The following is a 13,745-nucleotide window of genomic DNA, read 5'->3' as shown; positions in this document are numbered from 1 at the left end:
CTGCTAATGGTGCTTCAACAAAGTACTGACTAAAGGGTCTGAACACTTATGCATACTTATTTTTATTACATTTGCTAAAAATTCTAAAAACCTCTTTTTGCTTTGTCATTAGAAGGTATTGATGTGTAGATTCATGAGAAAAATGTGGAAAAAGTCAAAGGGTCTGAAAACTTTTCGAAGGCACTGTATATACAGTACCAGTCAAAACTTTAGACACACCTACACATTCAAGAGTTTGTCTTCATTTTTTATATTTCTACATCGTATAATAATAGTGAAGACATCAAAACTTTGAAATAACACATATGGAATCATGTAGTAACCAAAAAAGTGTTAAACAAATCAAAATATATTTTCTATTTCAGATTCTTCAAAGTAGCCACCCTTTGCCTTGATGACAACTTTTACACTCTTGGTATTCTCTCAACCAGCTTCATGAGGTTGTCACTTGGAATACATTTCAATTAACAGGGCTGCCTTGTTAAAAGTGAATTTGTGGATTTTCTTTCCTTCTTAATGCGTTTGAGCAAATCAGTTGTGATGTGACAAGGCAGGGGTGGTATACAGAAGATAACCTTGTTTGGTAAAAGACCCAGTCCATATTATGGCAAGAACAGCTCAAATAAGCAAAGAGAAATGACAGTCCATCATTAATTTAAGACATGAAGGTCAGTCAATCCGGAAAACCCATCACAGGAAAGGAAGACCCAGAGTTACTGTCACGACTACTGCCGAGGGTAGTTCCTCTCCCTGTTCGGGTGGCGCTCGGCGGTCGTCGTCAACGGCCTACTAGCTGCCATCGATCCCCTTTTAGTTTTTCTGTTAGTCATGTCTTTATTAGTTGCACCTGTGTTCTGTTAGTTAATTAGTGGTATTATTTAAGCCCGCCTCTCCACCTGTTCTGTGTGCGGGCTTGTTACGTGTTTTCACTGTGTTCGTGTTGTGTAACGTGTTGGACTTTGGATTTGTTTCGCCCTGTTGTGTTTGGGAATTTTTTCCTCTTTTGAGGTACTTATTAAATATATATATTGTACCAAACATTTTTCTGCCTCCTGCGCCTGACTCCACACCCATGACGTGCAAGCATTACAGCAGAAGCAGCCACCACTCCTCTACCATCGATGGAAGAACGGGTCCTCTACCACACCACCGTCCTCCATCGGATTGGGTCAGCCATGGACCAGATGATGGAGAGGATGGATCGATGGGAGAGGAGTGGTTTCCTCCCTTCACCTCCGGCTCACCCGACGAGTCCACCTACTCCACTCCCTTCCCCATCTGGATCTGGGGCACTGCATCTTACGCCTCCGAGGGAGTACGATGGAGCAGCGGCAGGGTGCCAGGGATTTCTATTACAACTAGAGTTATACCTGGTGACCGTGAGGCCGACTCCCTCGGGGGAGGAGAGTGTGAGCCTCCTCATCTCCTGCCTGACGGGTCGAGCATTGGAGTGGGCCAACGCTGTTTGGAATGGACCAGACCTATTAATTAAGGAATAACTACCCTGAGTTCACCCGCCGTTTCAGGGCTGTATTCGATCACCCCCCAGAAGGACGAGCGGCGGGTGAACGACTGTTCCACCTCAGACAGGAGCTGAGGAGCGCGCAAGACTTTGCCCTAGAGTTCCGGACCTTGGCGGCTGGGGCTGGGTGGAACGACAGGGCCCTAATGGACCACTACAGGTGTAGCCTCCAGGAGGACGTCCGCAGGGAGCTAGCGTGTCGGGATACTACACTCTCCCTAGAGGAACTCATCGACATGTCTATACGACTGGACAATCTGCTGGCTGCCCGCGGGCATTCAGAAAGAGTCCTGTCAGTTCCATCTCCTAGCCTACCTACGCTCATTCCTATGGAGTTAGGGGGAACTGCGTCAAGGGGAACCGGAGGAGGGCGCCCCTCCTGCATCAATTGTGGTCGCCGAGGACACATGGCTGACCGGTGCTGGGGGGGGTCCCTCTGGGAGTCGAGAAGACAGGTAGAACACTCCTCGTTCATCCCAGGTGAGTCAGCACCACACTCACCCAGAATCCTCTGTTGGTCACATGTTTGTCTTAATTTTTTTTTCTTGATTTTGCTCCCTTTTCCCAGCATAAGGCACTAGTCGATTCAGGCGCAGCTGGGAACTTTATGGATAGCGGACTCGCCCTTAAGTTGGGAATTCCGCTGGTACCGTTAGATTCCCCTTTCCTCGTGCACTCCTTAGATAGCCGACCATTAGGGTCAGGGATGGTCAGGGAGGCCACGGTGCCAGTGGACATGGTGACGCAGTGGAATCATAAGGAACAAATTCGTTTTTTTCTTATTGATTCACCTGCGTTTCCAGTGGTGCTGGGGGTGCCCTGGCTAGCCATTCACAATCCCAAGATTTTGTGGAAACAGGGGATTTTCCAGGGATGGTCAGAGGAGTGTTCAGGTAGGTGTCTGGGTGTTTCCATCGGTGCCACTTCGGTGGAGAGTCCAGACCAGGTTTCCACTGTGCGCATTCCCCTTGAGTATGCCGATTTGGCTCTCGCCTTCTGTAAAAAGAAGGCGTCTAAATTACCACCTCATCGGCAGGGGGATTGTGCAATAGACCTCCAGGTTAACGCTGCGCTTCCCAAGAGTCACATGTACCCATTGTCCCAGGAGGAGATGTTGGCTATGGAGACATATGTCATGGAATCTCTGGGGCAGGGGTACATTTGGCCCTCCATTTCACCCGTCTCCTCGAGTTTCTTTTTCGTGAAGAAAAAGGGGGGAGGTTTGCGCCCGTGCATTGATTATAGAGGTCTCAATTCCATTACAGTGGGGTTCAGTTACCTGCTACCTCTCATTGCTACGGCGGTGGAATCATTTCACGGAGCGTGGTTTTTCACGAAACTGGATCTCAGGAGTGCGTATAATTTGGTGCGTATTCGGAAGGGAGATGAGTGGAAAACCGCACTTAGTACCACATCGGGCCACTATGAGTACCTCGTCATGCCGTATGGGTTGAAGAATGCTCCAGCTGTCTTTCAATCTTTTGTCGATGAGATTCTCAGGGACCTGCACAGGCAGGGAGTGATTGTGTATATCGACGATATCTTGATTTACTCCTCCACACGCGCTGAGCATGTGTCTCTAGTATGCAAGGTGTTTGGACTTTGGATTTGTTTCGCCCTGTTGTGTTTGGGCATTTTTTCCTCTTTTGTGGTACTTATTAAATATATATATTGTACCAAACATTTTTCTGCCTCCTGCGCCTGACTCCACACCCACAACGTCCAAGCGTTACAGTTACTTCTGCTGCAGAGGATAAGTTCATTAGAGTTACCAGCCTCAAAAATTGCAGCCCAAATAAATGCTTCACAGAGTCCAAGTAACAGACACATCTCAACATCAGCTGTTCAGAGGAGACTGCATGAATCAGGCCTTCATGATCGAATTGCTGCAAAAAAAACACTACTAAAGGATATTTGGGAACTCCTTCAAGACTGTTGGAAAATCATTCCAGGTGAAGCTGGTTGAGAGAATGCCAAGAGTGTGAAAAGCTATCATTATTGCAAAGGGTGGCTACTTTGAAGAATCTGAAATCTGAAATCTATTTGAACACTTTTTGGTTACTACATGATTCCTTATGTGTATGTCATAGTTTTGATGCCTTCACTATTATTCTACAATGTAGAAAATAGTGCAAATTAAGAAAAGCCCTTGAATGAGAAGGCGTGTCCAAACTTTTGACTAGTACTGTAAGCTTCAATTTCCTCAGCTTACACATCACTGACAAACTAAAATGGTCCACCCACACAGACAGTGTGGTGAAGAAGGCGCAACAGCGCCTCTTCAAACTCAGGAGGCTGAAGAAATGTGGCTTGGCACCTAAAACCCTCACACACTTTTACTGATGCACAATTTATTGCATCCTGTCAGGCTGTATCACCGCCTGGTACGGCAACTGCACCGCCTGCAACTGCAGGGCTCTCCAAAGGGTGGTGTAGTCTGCCCAGCGCATCACTGGGGGCAAACTAACTGCTCTCCAGGACACCCACAGCACCCGATGTCACAGGAAGGCCAAAAATATCATAAAGTACAACAACCACCCAAGCCACTGCCTCTTCACCCCGCTATCATCCAGAAGGCGAGGTCAGTACAGGTGCATCAAAGCTGGGACCTATAGACTGAAAAACAGCTTCTATCTCAAGTTCATCAGACTGTTAATAAATAGCCATCAGTAGCACCTTAGAGGCTGCTACCCTATATACATAGACTTGATATCACTGGCCACATTAACAATGGAACATTAATAATGTTTACATATTTTGCATTCGTCATCTCATATGTATATACTGTATTCTATTCTATTCTACTGTATTTTAATCTATGCCGCTCCGAAATTGCTCGTCCAAATATTTATATATTCTTAATTCCATTCCTTTACTTTAGATTTGTGTGTATTGTGTATATTGTTGTGAAATTGTTTGATATTACTTGTTAGATAGTATTGCACAAGCACAAGCATTTCGCTACACCCACAATAACATCTGCTAAACACGTGTATGTGACCAATCCAATTTGATTTGATATATATATTTTATTATTATTATTTCTTATGCTTGTTTATTTTTCTTTTCAAGGGCTTTGAGATTCTTTCTGTAATGGAAAGAGCTATAGAAGCTGAACAAATTATTATTATTATTATGATTATTATGTGGTTGAGAAAGAAATTTGAGTTTCAAAGCTTATGTCCTGTCATAAAAATAAAAAAAATATGGCATATGACGTGTACATACTGTATGCCATCTGGGAGGCCCGATCTCCGAGGAGAGTCCAAAGCTTGTCGGCCCTCCCGCCTTACATTCATGGAAATGTAATGGAAAACATGAATGTAACGTTTCACCTGTCAGAGTACAACCCGTAGCGTAAAATATCATTGGTCACATCTTCCAAGAACTGTAGATATTTCCCCTCCTCTTCCTCCTCATCCCCCCTCTTTCTCCTCTTCCTCCCTAGGGAATATGAATAGAATTCCACACAATCAATACAGTGGATTGGAAATCTATACATATACAGTATTCATATATATTGATATCAGCTTCATGTAACGGGATACAACTCAGTGTCTTCTACTGTCTATCAGGTGTCTTAACTTCAATACTCCAAATACAGATTGACCTCTTTCTGCTATGGGCATCAGCAGCTCTTCCATGCATGTCTGGGCTACATACACTATTACATTACATAACTGTGTATAATATGAATTAATGACATAGTAATTACTTATTATCTAACCTGCCAGCTTGATCGGCTCCTGTGCTTGTCGCACTGTATTTCATAGACCACTGTGCAGCATACTAGAAAGGGTAGAAGGTGTAAACACATTAATGTTGATGGTGCTATGCCGGTATGCCACAATGCTATGTCTGGATCCTTGACCTTATATCAACATGGGTTCAATCAAGCTCTTGTAGATATAAGGTGGTGTGTGTGTGGTTATGTAATGTAACATATTACGCAACGGTAACATAAAACACAGGTGCGTCCTTGTTGACCTGACCTTGTGACCATGGCAACTACCCCCAGAGGTATTCTGTGATGAAGAGGGATGCTTTTTCCTGTCAAGAGGGAGAGGAGGAAGTAGACGGAAGGAAAACAGATGAAGATAATGAAGATGATGGGGGGCTAATCATCATTGTCAGGAGAGTCAGGACCGATGCCTGCACAGGAATAGTGATGAGCCATTGAGACAATCAACAGGTACAAGTGCCGTCTGTTTATGTGTTTATGATTGAAAGTGAGTGTGTGTTTCCTTAATCCCTCACGTTTCAAAAAATAACTTATTCCTTCCTCTGGGTCTGTGTGAAGGAGTGGCCTTCACTAAAGACATTTTAACACGTATTTATTCCAAGTATTTTTTAGAGCAAGTTATGTTTGTGTATGTCCTCATTTCATTGTCATTTATCAGACATTCCATTTACTAAATATTTTCCATCGTTTTCAACCAATTGGGGTCAGGTGTTCATTGTTAAGTTTCTTGTTTTCTATTGGTCCAGCAAATGGAAGTGGTTAATTGAAACAGGTGTTTCCGTTCAGTAATTGGGTCGCCTGCCATCTTAAAGAAGTTTTGCCAGATTGTTTGTCAGTGGAATGTCTTTTAACTATGGTGAGCCACGTCTGTGTTAGGTGCCAGTTTCATGTGGTTTTTAACTTGCTCTGCTACTGCAGTTTTAAATAAAGTACTTTTGAACTGTTTTTATTCTCAGTCCTTTTTATTCATTTTAAGTGTTTAACAGCTAGCTCTCTCTGTCTGCTTAGAATGAAGCTTATTGCCCACTGCATGTAGATGATGGGCCTAATAACGACAACACGCTGCTAGCATTCTGGACTGGCATTTGCATTATGATAATAAATGTGTATGCATTTGTCTTTATCTCTCTCCCTCTTTCCTCTCTCTCTTCCTTTTCACTCTGTAATTAATGCATTCTACTGCCTCTAACTATTAGGATTATGGAACTGTGTTTTTATTAGATATATTTTAACACTGCTGCTAGCGTTCAATACCTCTGTAATTCAGTGGACTCAGAGGTGTAAGGCATATGCTTGTTCTCTTTTATAATCATGGCTTATGTACATTTATATTTTACAGCAGCAATTGTCTCCCAAAAGCAGTTAGCATCACCTCTCAGTCTGTCCCTTCTTCTGGCCTGGCGGTGGGGTGTAGTAGCGATACTGAGACAGGAAGGAGTCATGCTGGTTCCTGTGGGTCCTGGGGGTGAAAGGTTGCTGGCCGGCCCTGTGGAACACCCCTGGGTGTCTGTCCAGGACGTCCCCGCTGTAGGTCCTTTGAGCTGGGCTCTGGTAGGGCCCCTGGGCTTGTTGATGGTCTCTAGAGGTGAGGTGGCCAGGCTGGGGTGCCTACAGGGAGAAGAGGAGCGTCACTTTGTCCTGGAATAACTCATACCTGAAATGTCACTACGTGTTGTTTCATGTTATGTCATTACTGTATGTCATACCACTCGTTTTATATGGGGAAGGTCAAAGTGAAGTAGTTCCAGTCAGACAGGTTCTCATGGGTTTGTCTGGTCTGAGACATTTGTCAATTATGATGGTTTCATTCTATAGTAGGCTATAAATGAAATGATGTATACTGTACAGTAACACTTTAAAGGACACAACAAGGGTGGCCCGAGGGTGAGCTTTGAAGTGAACTAAAGTCTTTCTGTATAATCCTCACTATGGGGGTGGCAGCTTCCTCATCTATGTAGCCTGATACACAGGCAGAAAGATACTCACTCATTCTCTCTCTCACACACACACACACACACACACACACACACACACACACACACACACACACACACACACACACACACACACACACACACACACACACTCAGCAGAAGGTTTGTAGCGTGGAGCTATCTGTGGAAATCGATGCACGATAACCACAACCGTGCTCAATCAACGTGTTCATCGTGGTCACCTATCATACTGTTAAACACTCGCGTGCATGGTTGAACGGTCACTGTCATCTGGTCAGCTCTGTTCGTACGGAACGCTGTATGGTCATTACATAGGATTCCAGTATGATGGTGACAACATTTTCTGAGCCTTTCTAACCCTACAATGTCTGAAAGGACTAGTGTGGCTGGCTACAAGTCATTGTTGTAAATGAGAATGTGTTCTCAACCGATATATAAAAATGAAGGTAATTCAGGGAGGAAAATGATGGCAAATATTCTCTCAGATCTGCAAGGGCGTAGGGACATCAAGGAAGCTATCAGAACAGAATCAAGTCGACTCTCACAGTTGAGTCACTCCATCCCTTCAATCTAGTGGATGAGCTAACAGTCCCACAGGAAGACATAGAGAGAGAGGGAGAGATGGATAGAAGGTGAGTAAGTGTGAGAGAGAAAGACCAGACCACTGCACAATCACAGCATTATCAAACTATCAAGTGATGGAATTTGATTCAACACAGCTAACAGTGGTACTTCTTGATATGGTCTCTAAAAGATGTCACGACTTCCGCCGAAGTCGGTCCCTCTCCTTGTTCGCGCGGCGTTCGGCGGTCGACGTCACCGGCCTTCTAGCCACTGCCGATCCACTTTTCATTTTCCATTTGTTTTGTCTATGTCTTTCACACCTGGTTTCACTCACTCAATTACTTGTTTATTATTTAACCCTCTGTTCCCCATGTTTGGTTGTGAGTGATTGTTTGTTGTATTGTGGTCCGTATTTGTGGGCTTGGTAATTCTCTTCTATTTTGATGACTTTGAGTAAAGTTACTTTTATTTACTCATCTCTGCTGTCCTGCACCTGACTCCTCCGCACCAGCTACACATAGATCCTTACAGAAGAAAGCAGATTGTTGGTCAGAACGAAGAATAAGGATGATACCAGGAGAGAGGAGGGGAGAACTGCAGCTCTTTTACGTCTTTAATTTTAACCTGCAACTTTGAGCACTTCCCCTTCCATTCTGCATCGTCTGCATGGGACCTCAAGACGCTACGGTACTATAGGGAGATGATTGTGCAGGACACGTAATGATGCTGTTGCATGTTTTAATGTTGACCTCAGCGTACTGATGTGTGTGTGTGTGTGTGTGTGTGGTGTGTGTGTGTGTGTGTGTGTGTGTGTGTGTGTGTGGTGTGTGTGTGTGTGTGTGTGTGTGTGTGTGTGTGTGTGTGTGTGTGCGCCTGCGTGCGGGGACTTTGGGTAAAGAATAGTCAGCATATATACTATATGGAGATGAGATGCATTCACAGTCCACACAGAGAATGCAATTACAGGTTCATCATTATGTCAGTAAGTCAGCAGCCTATCTCTTTATGCTTCTCACTTATTCTCATTAAATGTACTTGTGTTTCTTTAACTCCAGCACCTGATTACTTTTACTTTGGCAGTGGATTTGTTCAGTCATCTGCAACGATGGAATTATTTTTCAGATTTTGCAACCTGTTTTGTTGCAAATCAGTAGTAAACCAAATTGGAATAATGAAAGAGAATCGCAACATGTGTGCAGAAATGTATCTCGCTTATGAAGTTCTAGTAACTGAAACGTCAACGAGATATAAATGCACATTTTGGTGCCATTAAGTTACACATCTGTAATAATGTTAAGACTCACTTATTTGAACTATCAGTCGTCTACATTTAAAGCTAGTGACATTCATAGACTCCATAAGAATATGCAACAATATATGGGGGATCTTCTGTACTGTGTAGTGTATATGAAACATTCCATATGCTCAATTTCAATCCCAACCAACTGATTGATGGACACATGAAGCAGATTGGAAGGGGCTCTGCAGGGATTGGTGGATGACTGACATGAGATGAATGATGTAAGATGGCGATGTGCTTAATCCCCGAAGAGAACCCAAAGGTAAAGGGCGATCTATATTCTTGAAAATGTTTAGACCTCGCCAAGTAGGCAACACCTACAATTTATATTAAAATGCATCCCGCGATTGGATTGTTGGCAGTGCATTCAGTGAGATTAGATGTTTCTGACTTGGTGTATACAGTTGAAGTCGAAAGTTTACATACACTTAGGTTGGAGTCATTAAAACTCGTTTTTCAATCCCTCCACAAATTTCCTGTTAACAAACTATAGTTTTGGCAAGTCGGTTAGGACATCTACTTTGTGCATGACACAAGCAATTTTGCCAACAATTGTTTACAGGCAGATTATTTCACTTATAATTCACTGTATCACAATTCCAGTGGGTCAGAAGTTTAGATACACTAAGTTGACTGTGCATTTAAACAGCTTGGAAAATTCCAGAAAATTATGTTATGGCTTTAGAAGCTTTGGATAGGCTAATTGACATCATTTGAGTCAATTGGAGGTGTACCTGTGGATGTATTTCAAGGCCTACCTTCAAACTCAGTTCCTCTTTGCTTGACATCAGGGGAAAATCAAAAGAAATCAGCCAAGACCTCCGGAAAAAAAATGTAGACCTCCACAAGCCTGGTTCATCCTTGGGAGCAATTTCCAAATGCCTGAAGGTGCCACGTTCATCTGTACAAACAATAGTACTCAAGTATAAACTGCATGGGACCACACAGCCATCATACTGCTCAGGAAGGAGACACGTTCTGTCTCGTAGAGATGAACGTACTTTGGTGCGAAAAGTGCAAATCAATCCCAGAACAACAGCAAAGGACCTTGTGAAGATGCTGGAGGAAACATGTATAGAAGTATCTATATCCACAGTAAAGCGAGTCCTATATCGACATAACCTGAAAGACCACTCAGCAAGGAAGAAGCTACTGCTCCAAAACCGCCATATAAAAGCCTGACTATGGTTTGCAACTGCACATGGGGACAAAGATCGTACTTTTTGGAGAAATGTCCTCTGGTCTGATGAAACAAAAATATAACTGTTTGGCCTTAATGACCATTGTTATGTTTGGAGGAAAGAGGGGGAGGCTTGCAAGCCGAAGAACACCATCCCAACCGTGAAGCACGGGGGTTGCAGCATCGTGTTGTGGTGGTGCTTTGCTGCAGGAGGGACTGGTACACTTCACAAAATAGATGGCATCATGAGGGTGGAAAATGATGTGGATATATTGAAGCAACATCTCAAGACATCAGTCAGGAAGTTGAAGCTTGGTTGCAAATGGGTCTTCCAAATGGACAATGACCCCAAGCATACTTACAAAGTTGTGGCAAAAAAAACGTGTTGACCCAAGTAAAACAATTTAAAGGTAATGCTACCAAATACTAATTGAGTGTATGTAAACTTCTAACCCACTGGGAATGTGATGAAAGAAATAAAAGCTGAAATAAATCATTATCTCTACTACTATTCTGACATTTCACATTCTTAAAATAAAGTGATGATCCTAACTGGCCTAAGACAGGGAATTTGTACTAGGATTAAATGTCAGGAATTGTGAATATATTAAATAATTGTTAAATATATTTGGATAAGTTGTATGTAAACCTCTGAGTTCAACTGGACATGGAAAAGGGGTATTGGGATGGGATGGAGATCGGTCCATGGGGACCACTATTGTATTTATCTAGATGATGATGTATTTAGATTAAAACAACAATTTAATACAAGGTGTAGACATGATGCCTGCGGTCAACTTGGTCCATCGTGAACAATTTGAGAAGTTGTTTTGAAGAGCAGCTGTTAGCCAGGTCTGAGGATATCTGGGCCATACATATCCGGTGTTAGATAAGGGACTAGACAGACAAGTCTCACCCTGAGAGCTGTGTGTACACTGGGATTGGCTGGGTTTGCATGCTTGTCATTCTGGTTTCCTGTCCTCTGTCTGGATCTCTCTCTCCTCTGCCAGTCACAGTCTGTGGCATAGACAACAACAATATTATTACATTTGACAGCTATCATACCAAATAGAAGTAATCTATTCACAATCATACTGAAGTGATGACCCAATCAACATGTCATGAGCCAAGGCGTCCCAAGTATCCTTATACTTGGGATAAGTGCACTCACATCAGTTCAGCGGATGTCACTCCCAAATGGTTGATTGCATAAAACTTAGGAATTACAAACGTGAAACAAATGTGTAAGATAAAGTACATACCATCATTCTCTAGAGAATCCCTCATAAGTGTGTGTTGAATGTGGACATCACTACTCGATCCTCTCTTAAATCAACTACCAACAAGCTAATGCTGCTTGAGAGTGTCTACAATGTAGCATCTGTGGGAATATACGTATGAGCAATTTTAGCCCACATTCTCTCAGAGAGATACTGACTCCGCCAGTGGCAGAGACCGCTGCATTAGTGACAGGGTTGTGAACACCACACCAGAACGACGCTAATCGGACAGAATGTCTTCTCCGCTGGTTCTAAATTACTTCTGGCGAGGAAGCAGAGAAAGGAGACATACACTTTAGAGAATTCTAAAGTTGATCTCCTCTTGAACCCGGTGTGACGTTGCCATCTGTTTTACTCCTTTGCAGTCCTACCTACTTACATTCAGTATGTATATTTACTGTATATATGTATATTTAAGATGGCACATCAGCCCAGAGGTTATTTCAAAAGCACTTACATTTGATACTGGTGAGGAGAGATCTGGGCGGGGAGCAGTCCACACAAGCTGCAAAACATAATAGAACAAGACAGTGTGTTTGTGCTGACCAGCTGTTATGTTTTGCACTGTGCGTGCCGTAGTGAGGGTGAAACTGTGAGTACTGTACCTTTAGCAGAGAGCAGCGCTCTGTAATGGGCATCCATTTTGTCTCGAATAAGGAGTAGGGTTGAGTATTTACAAGTGGACCCTGGATATTGAAAAAGAAACATAATGGTAAGGCAATGACAGAGGGATGGGGCTCTCTGTATTGCATCTTGGTTCAAATAAGGAGCCAATTCAACTATATGTGACACTGCTTCAGTCTAATTTGGGTAAGTTGGATGGTGTTAAGGTTAAATTGGGAGACCAGGGTTTGATTATCCACTAAGGCACAATGTTCTCAGCTATTCCCTGAAATGGCTGTGTCACATTTCCATTAAACCAAGGTAATGCAGGGTGGAAAATAAACATTGTATAATGGAAGATCAATCTCTCTCTCTCTCTCTCTCTCTCTCTCTCTCTCTCTCTCTCTCTCTCTCTCTCTCTCTCTCTCTGGACTATTAGCCATTGATGGCTACAACGCAAGGCAAGTTAAAAGAGGGACTGACGAGTGAATACATGGGCCAAGGGAGCAGAACAGATTGCAATTACTGGGCCGTGTGTGGAAAACACAAAATGACCCACTTACAGGAGAAAGGAGCTGTTATTTACAGAGAGAAAGACAAACAGAGGATCCTGACATGTCGCTGAGTCACGCAGGGGATCTGGATCTGAGATGGGGGAGAGGAATATGTGGTGGAGGTAGAGAGTGGCAGTAGTTTGGGGGAGCTTAACTACAGCCACGTGTGATGAGTTTCCTTGCATAAAGATACCGGTTGTGATGAATAGCCACGTACCTCAATATACATGCCAAAAACTAGGTGTTAACTAGGCTTTATTTTAGGAAGTGTAACAACTCCGTAGGTGGAGGAGTGTGTCACGTGTGGTAGTGGTAACCAAGAGTCAGGAGAAACAATTTAGTTCTCAAATGGGAAGTTATTAAACTCTTAATAAGAGCGACTTCCCCTAGAAAACAACGAATCCCTTTGAAAACAGCCTATGTGGCATCGATATGAGTCAGAAACATTTTTATTCTAGTACCAAAATTGACTACAAAGTGTAAATAGGATCATTTTGGTCATAAAGTCAGTCTCGTCTTAAATGGAATTTGGAACCTCGGTGCGTCACAGCGAGTAAATAAAGCAGGGGCGGAAATCCCGGGGTGGACGGGGGGGACACGACCCCCCCCATCCTCGGAAAAATATGATTTGTCCCCCCCAATATATCACTGAAACATAACTATGTAATTTAAATAATATTAATAATACGCAATGAAAGCAATTGTGCTGATTATAGACACTTAATAGCGTGTTTTTAAGTTTCAAAAGATTGCGACCCCCCCCAACCCTTTGCCTCACAATGGTTTGATCCACTGCCAGTTCCTTAGTTGGCAAGGTAACAGAGGGGTCGTATCCACTGTCTGAAAGGCACTCAATGAACGTAACTGACGTGAGGTTAATCCAGTCAATCGCGCACACACACTAGCTGAATATGCAGAGCTAGCGCGCAAATATGAACTATTAAGCTAGCTAGTACCTATTCCATTTATGTGGCCTCGTCAAAGATGGAATCTTCCTATCGTCAATTTATTCATACAGCTGTCAACTCTTGTCATTTTAATCCGT

General features: G+C 43.2%; 1 protein-coding gene and 1 long non-coding RNA gene across 2 annotated transcripts in view; both read right to left on the bottom strand.

Annotated features, from left to right (window-relative positions):
• LOC145879760 (uncharacterized) overlaps window positions 1–4,959 on the bottom strand; it is a 26,557-nt gene extending 21,598 nt beyond the window's left edge. The window contains exon 1 of the long non-coding RNA XR_014392515.1: window positions 4,858–4,959. This is a non-coding gene — a long non-coding RNA (uncharacterized LOC145879760). The remainder of the gene's footprint in view (window positions 1–4,857) is intronic.
• Window positions 4,960–5,233: 274 nt separating this feature from the next.
• Window positions 5,234–13,745, bottom strand: part of LOC106607950 (spermatogenesis-associated protein 7 homolog) — a 31,844-nt gene continuing 23,332 nt past the window's right edge. The window contains exons 2-7 of the mRNA XM_082976171.1: window positions 12,149–12,229; window positions 12,001–12,048; window positions 11,180–11,280; window positions 6,637–6,872; window positions 5,515–5,572; window positions 5,234–5,311 (exon numbers count right to left, since the gene is read on the bottom strand). Of these exons, the coding sequence (XP_082832297.1) occupies window positions 5,234–5,311; window positions 5,515–5,572; window positions 6,637–6,872; window positions 11,180–11,280; window positions 12,001–12,048; window positions 12,149–12,229 (602 nt within the window). The remainder of the gene's footprint in view (window positions 5,312–5,514; window positions 5,573–6,636; window positions 6,873–11,179; window positions 11,281–12,000; window positions 12,049–12,148; window positions 12,230–13,745) is intronic.

This window comes from Salmo salar, chromosome 06, assembly GCF_965601325.2.
Source record: "Salmo salar chromosome 06, fSalSal1, whole genome shotgun sequence".
Classification (NCBI taxonomy): Eukaryota; Metazoa; Chordata; class Actinopteri; order Salmoniformes; family Salmonidae; genus Salmo; species Salmo salar.
This window is presented reverse-complemented; position numbering and strand designations above follow the sequence as displayed.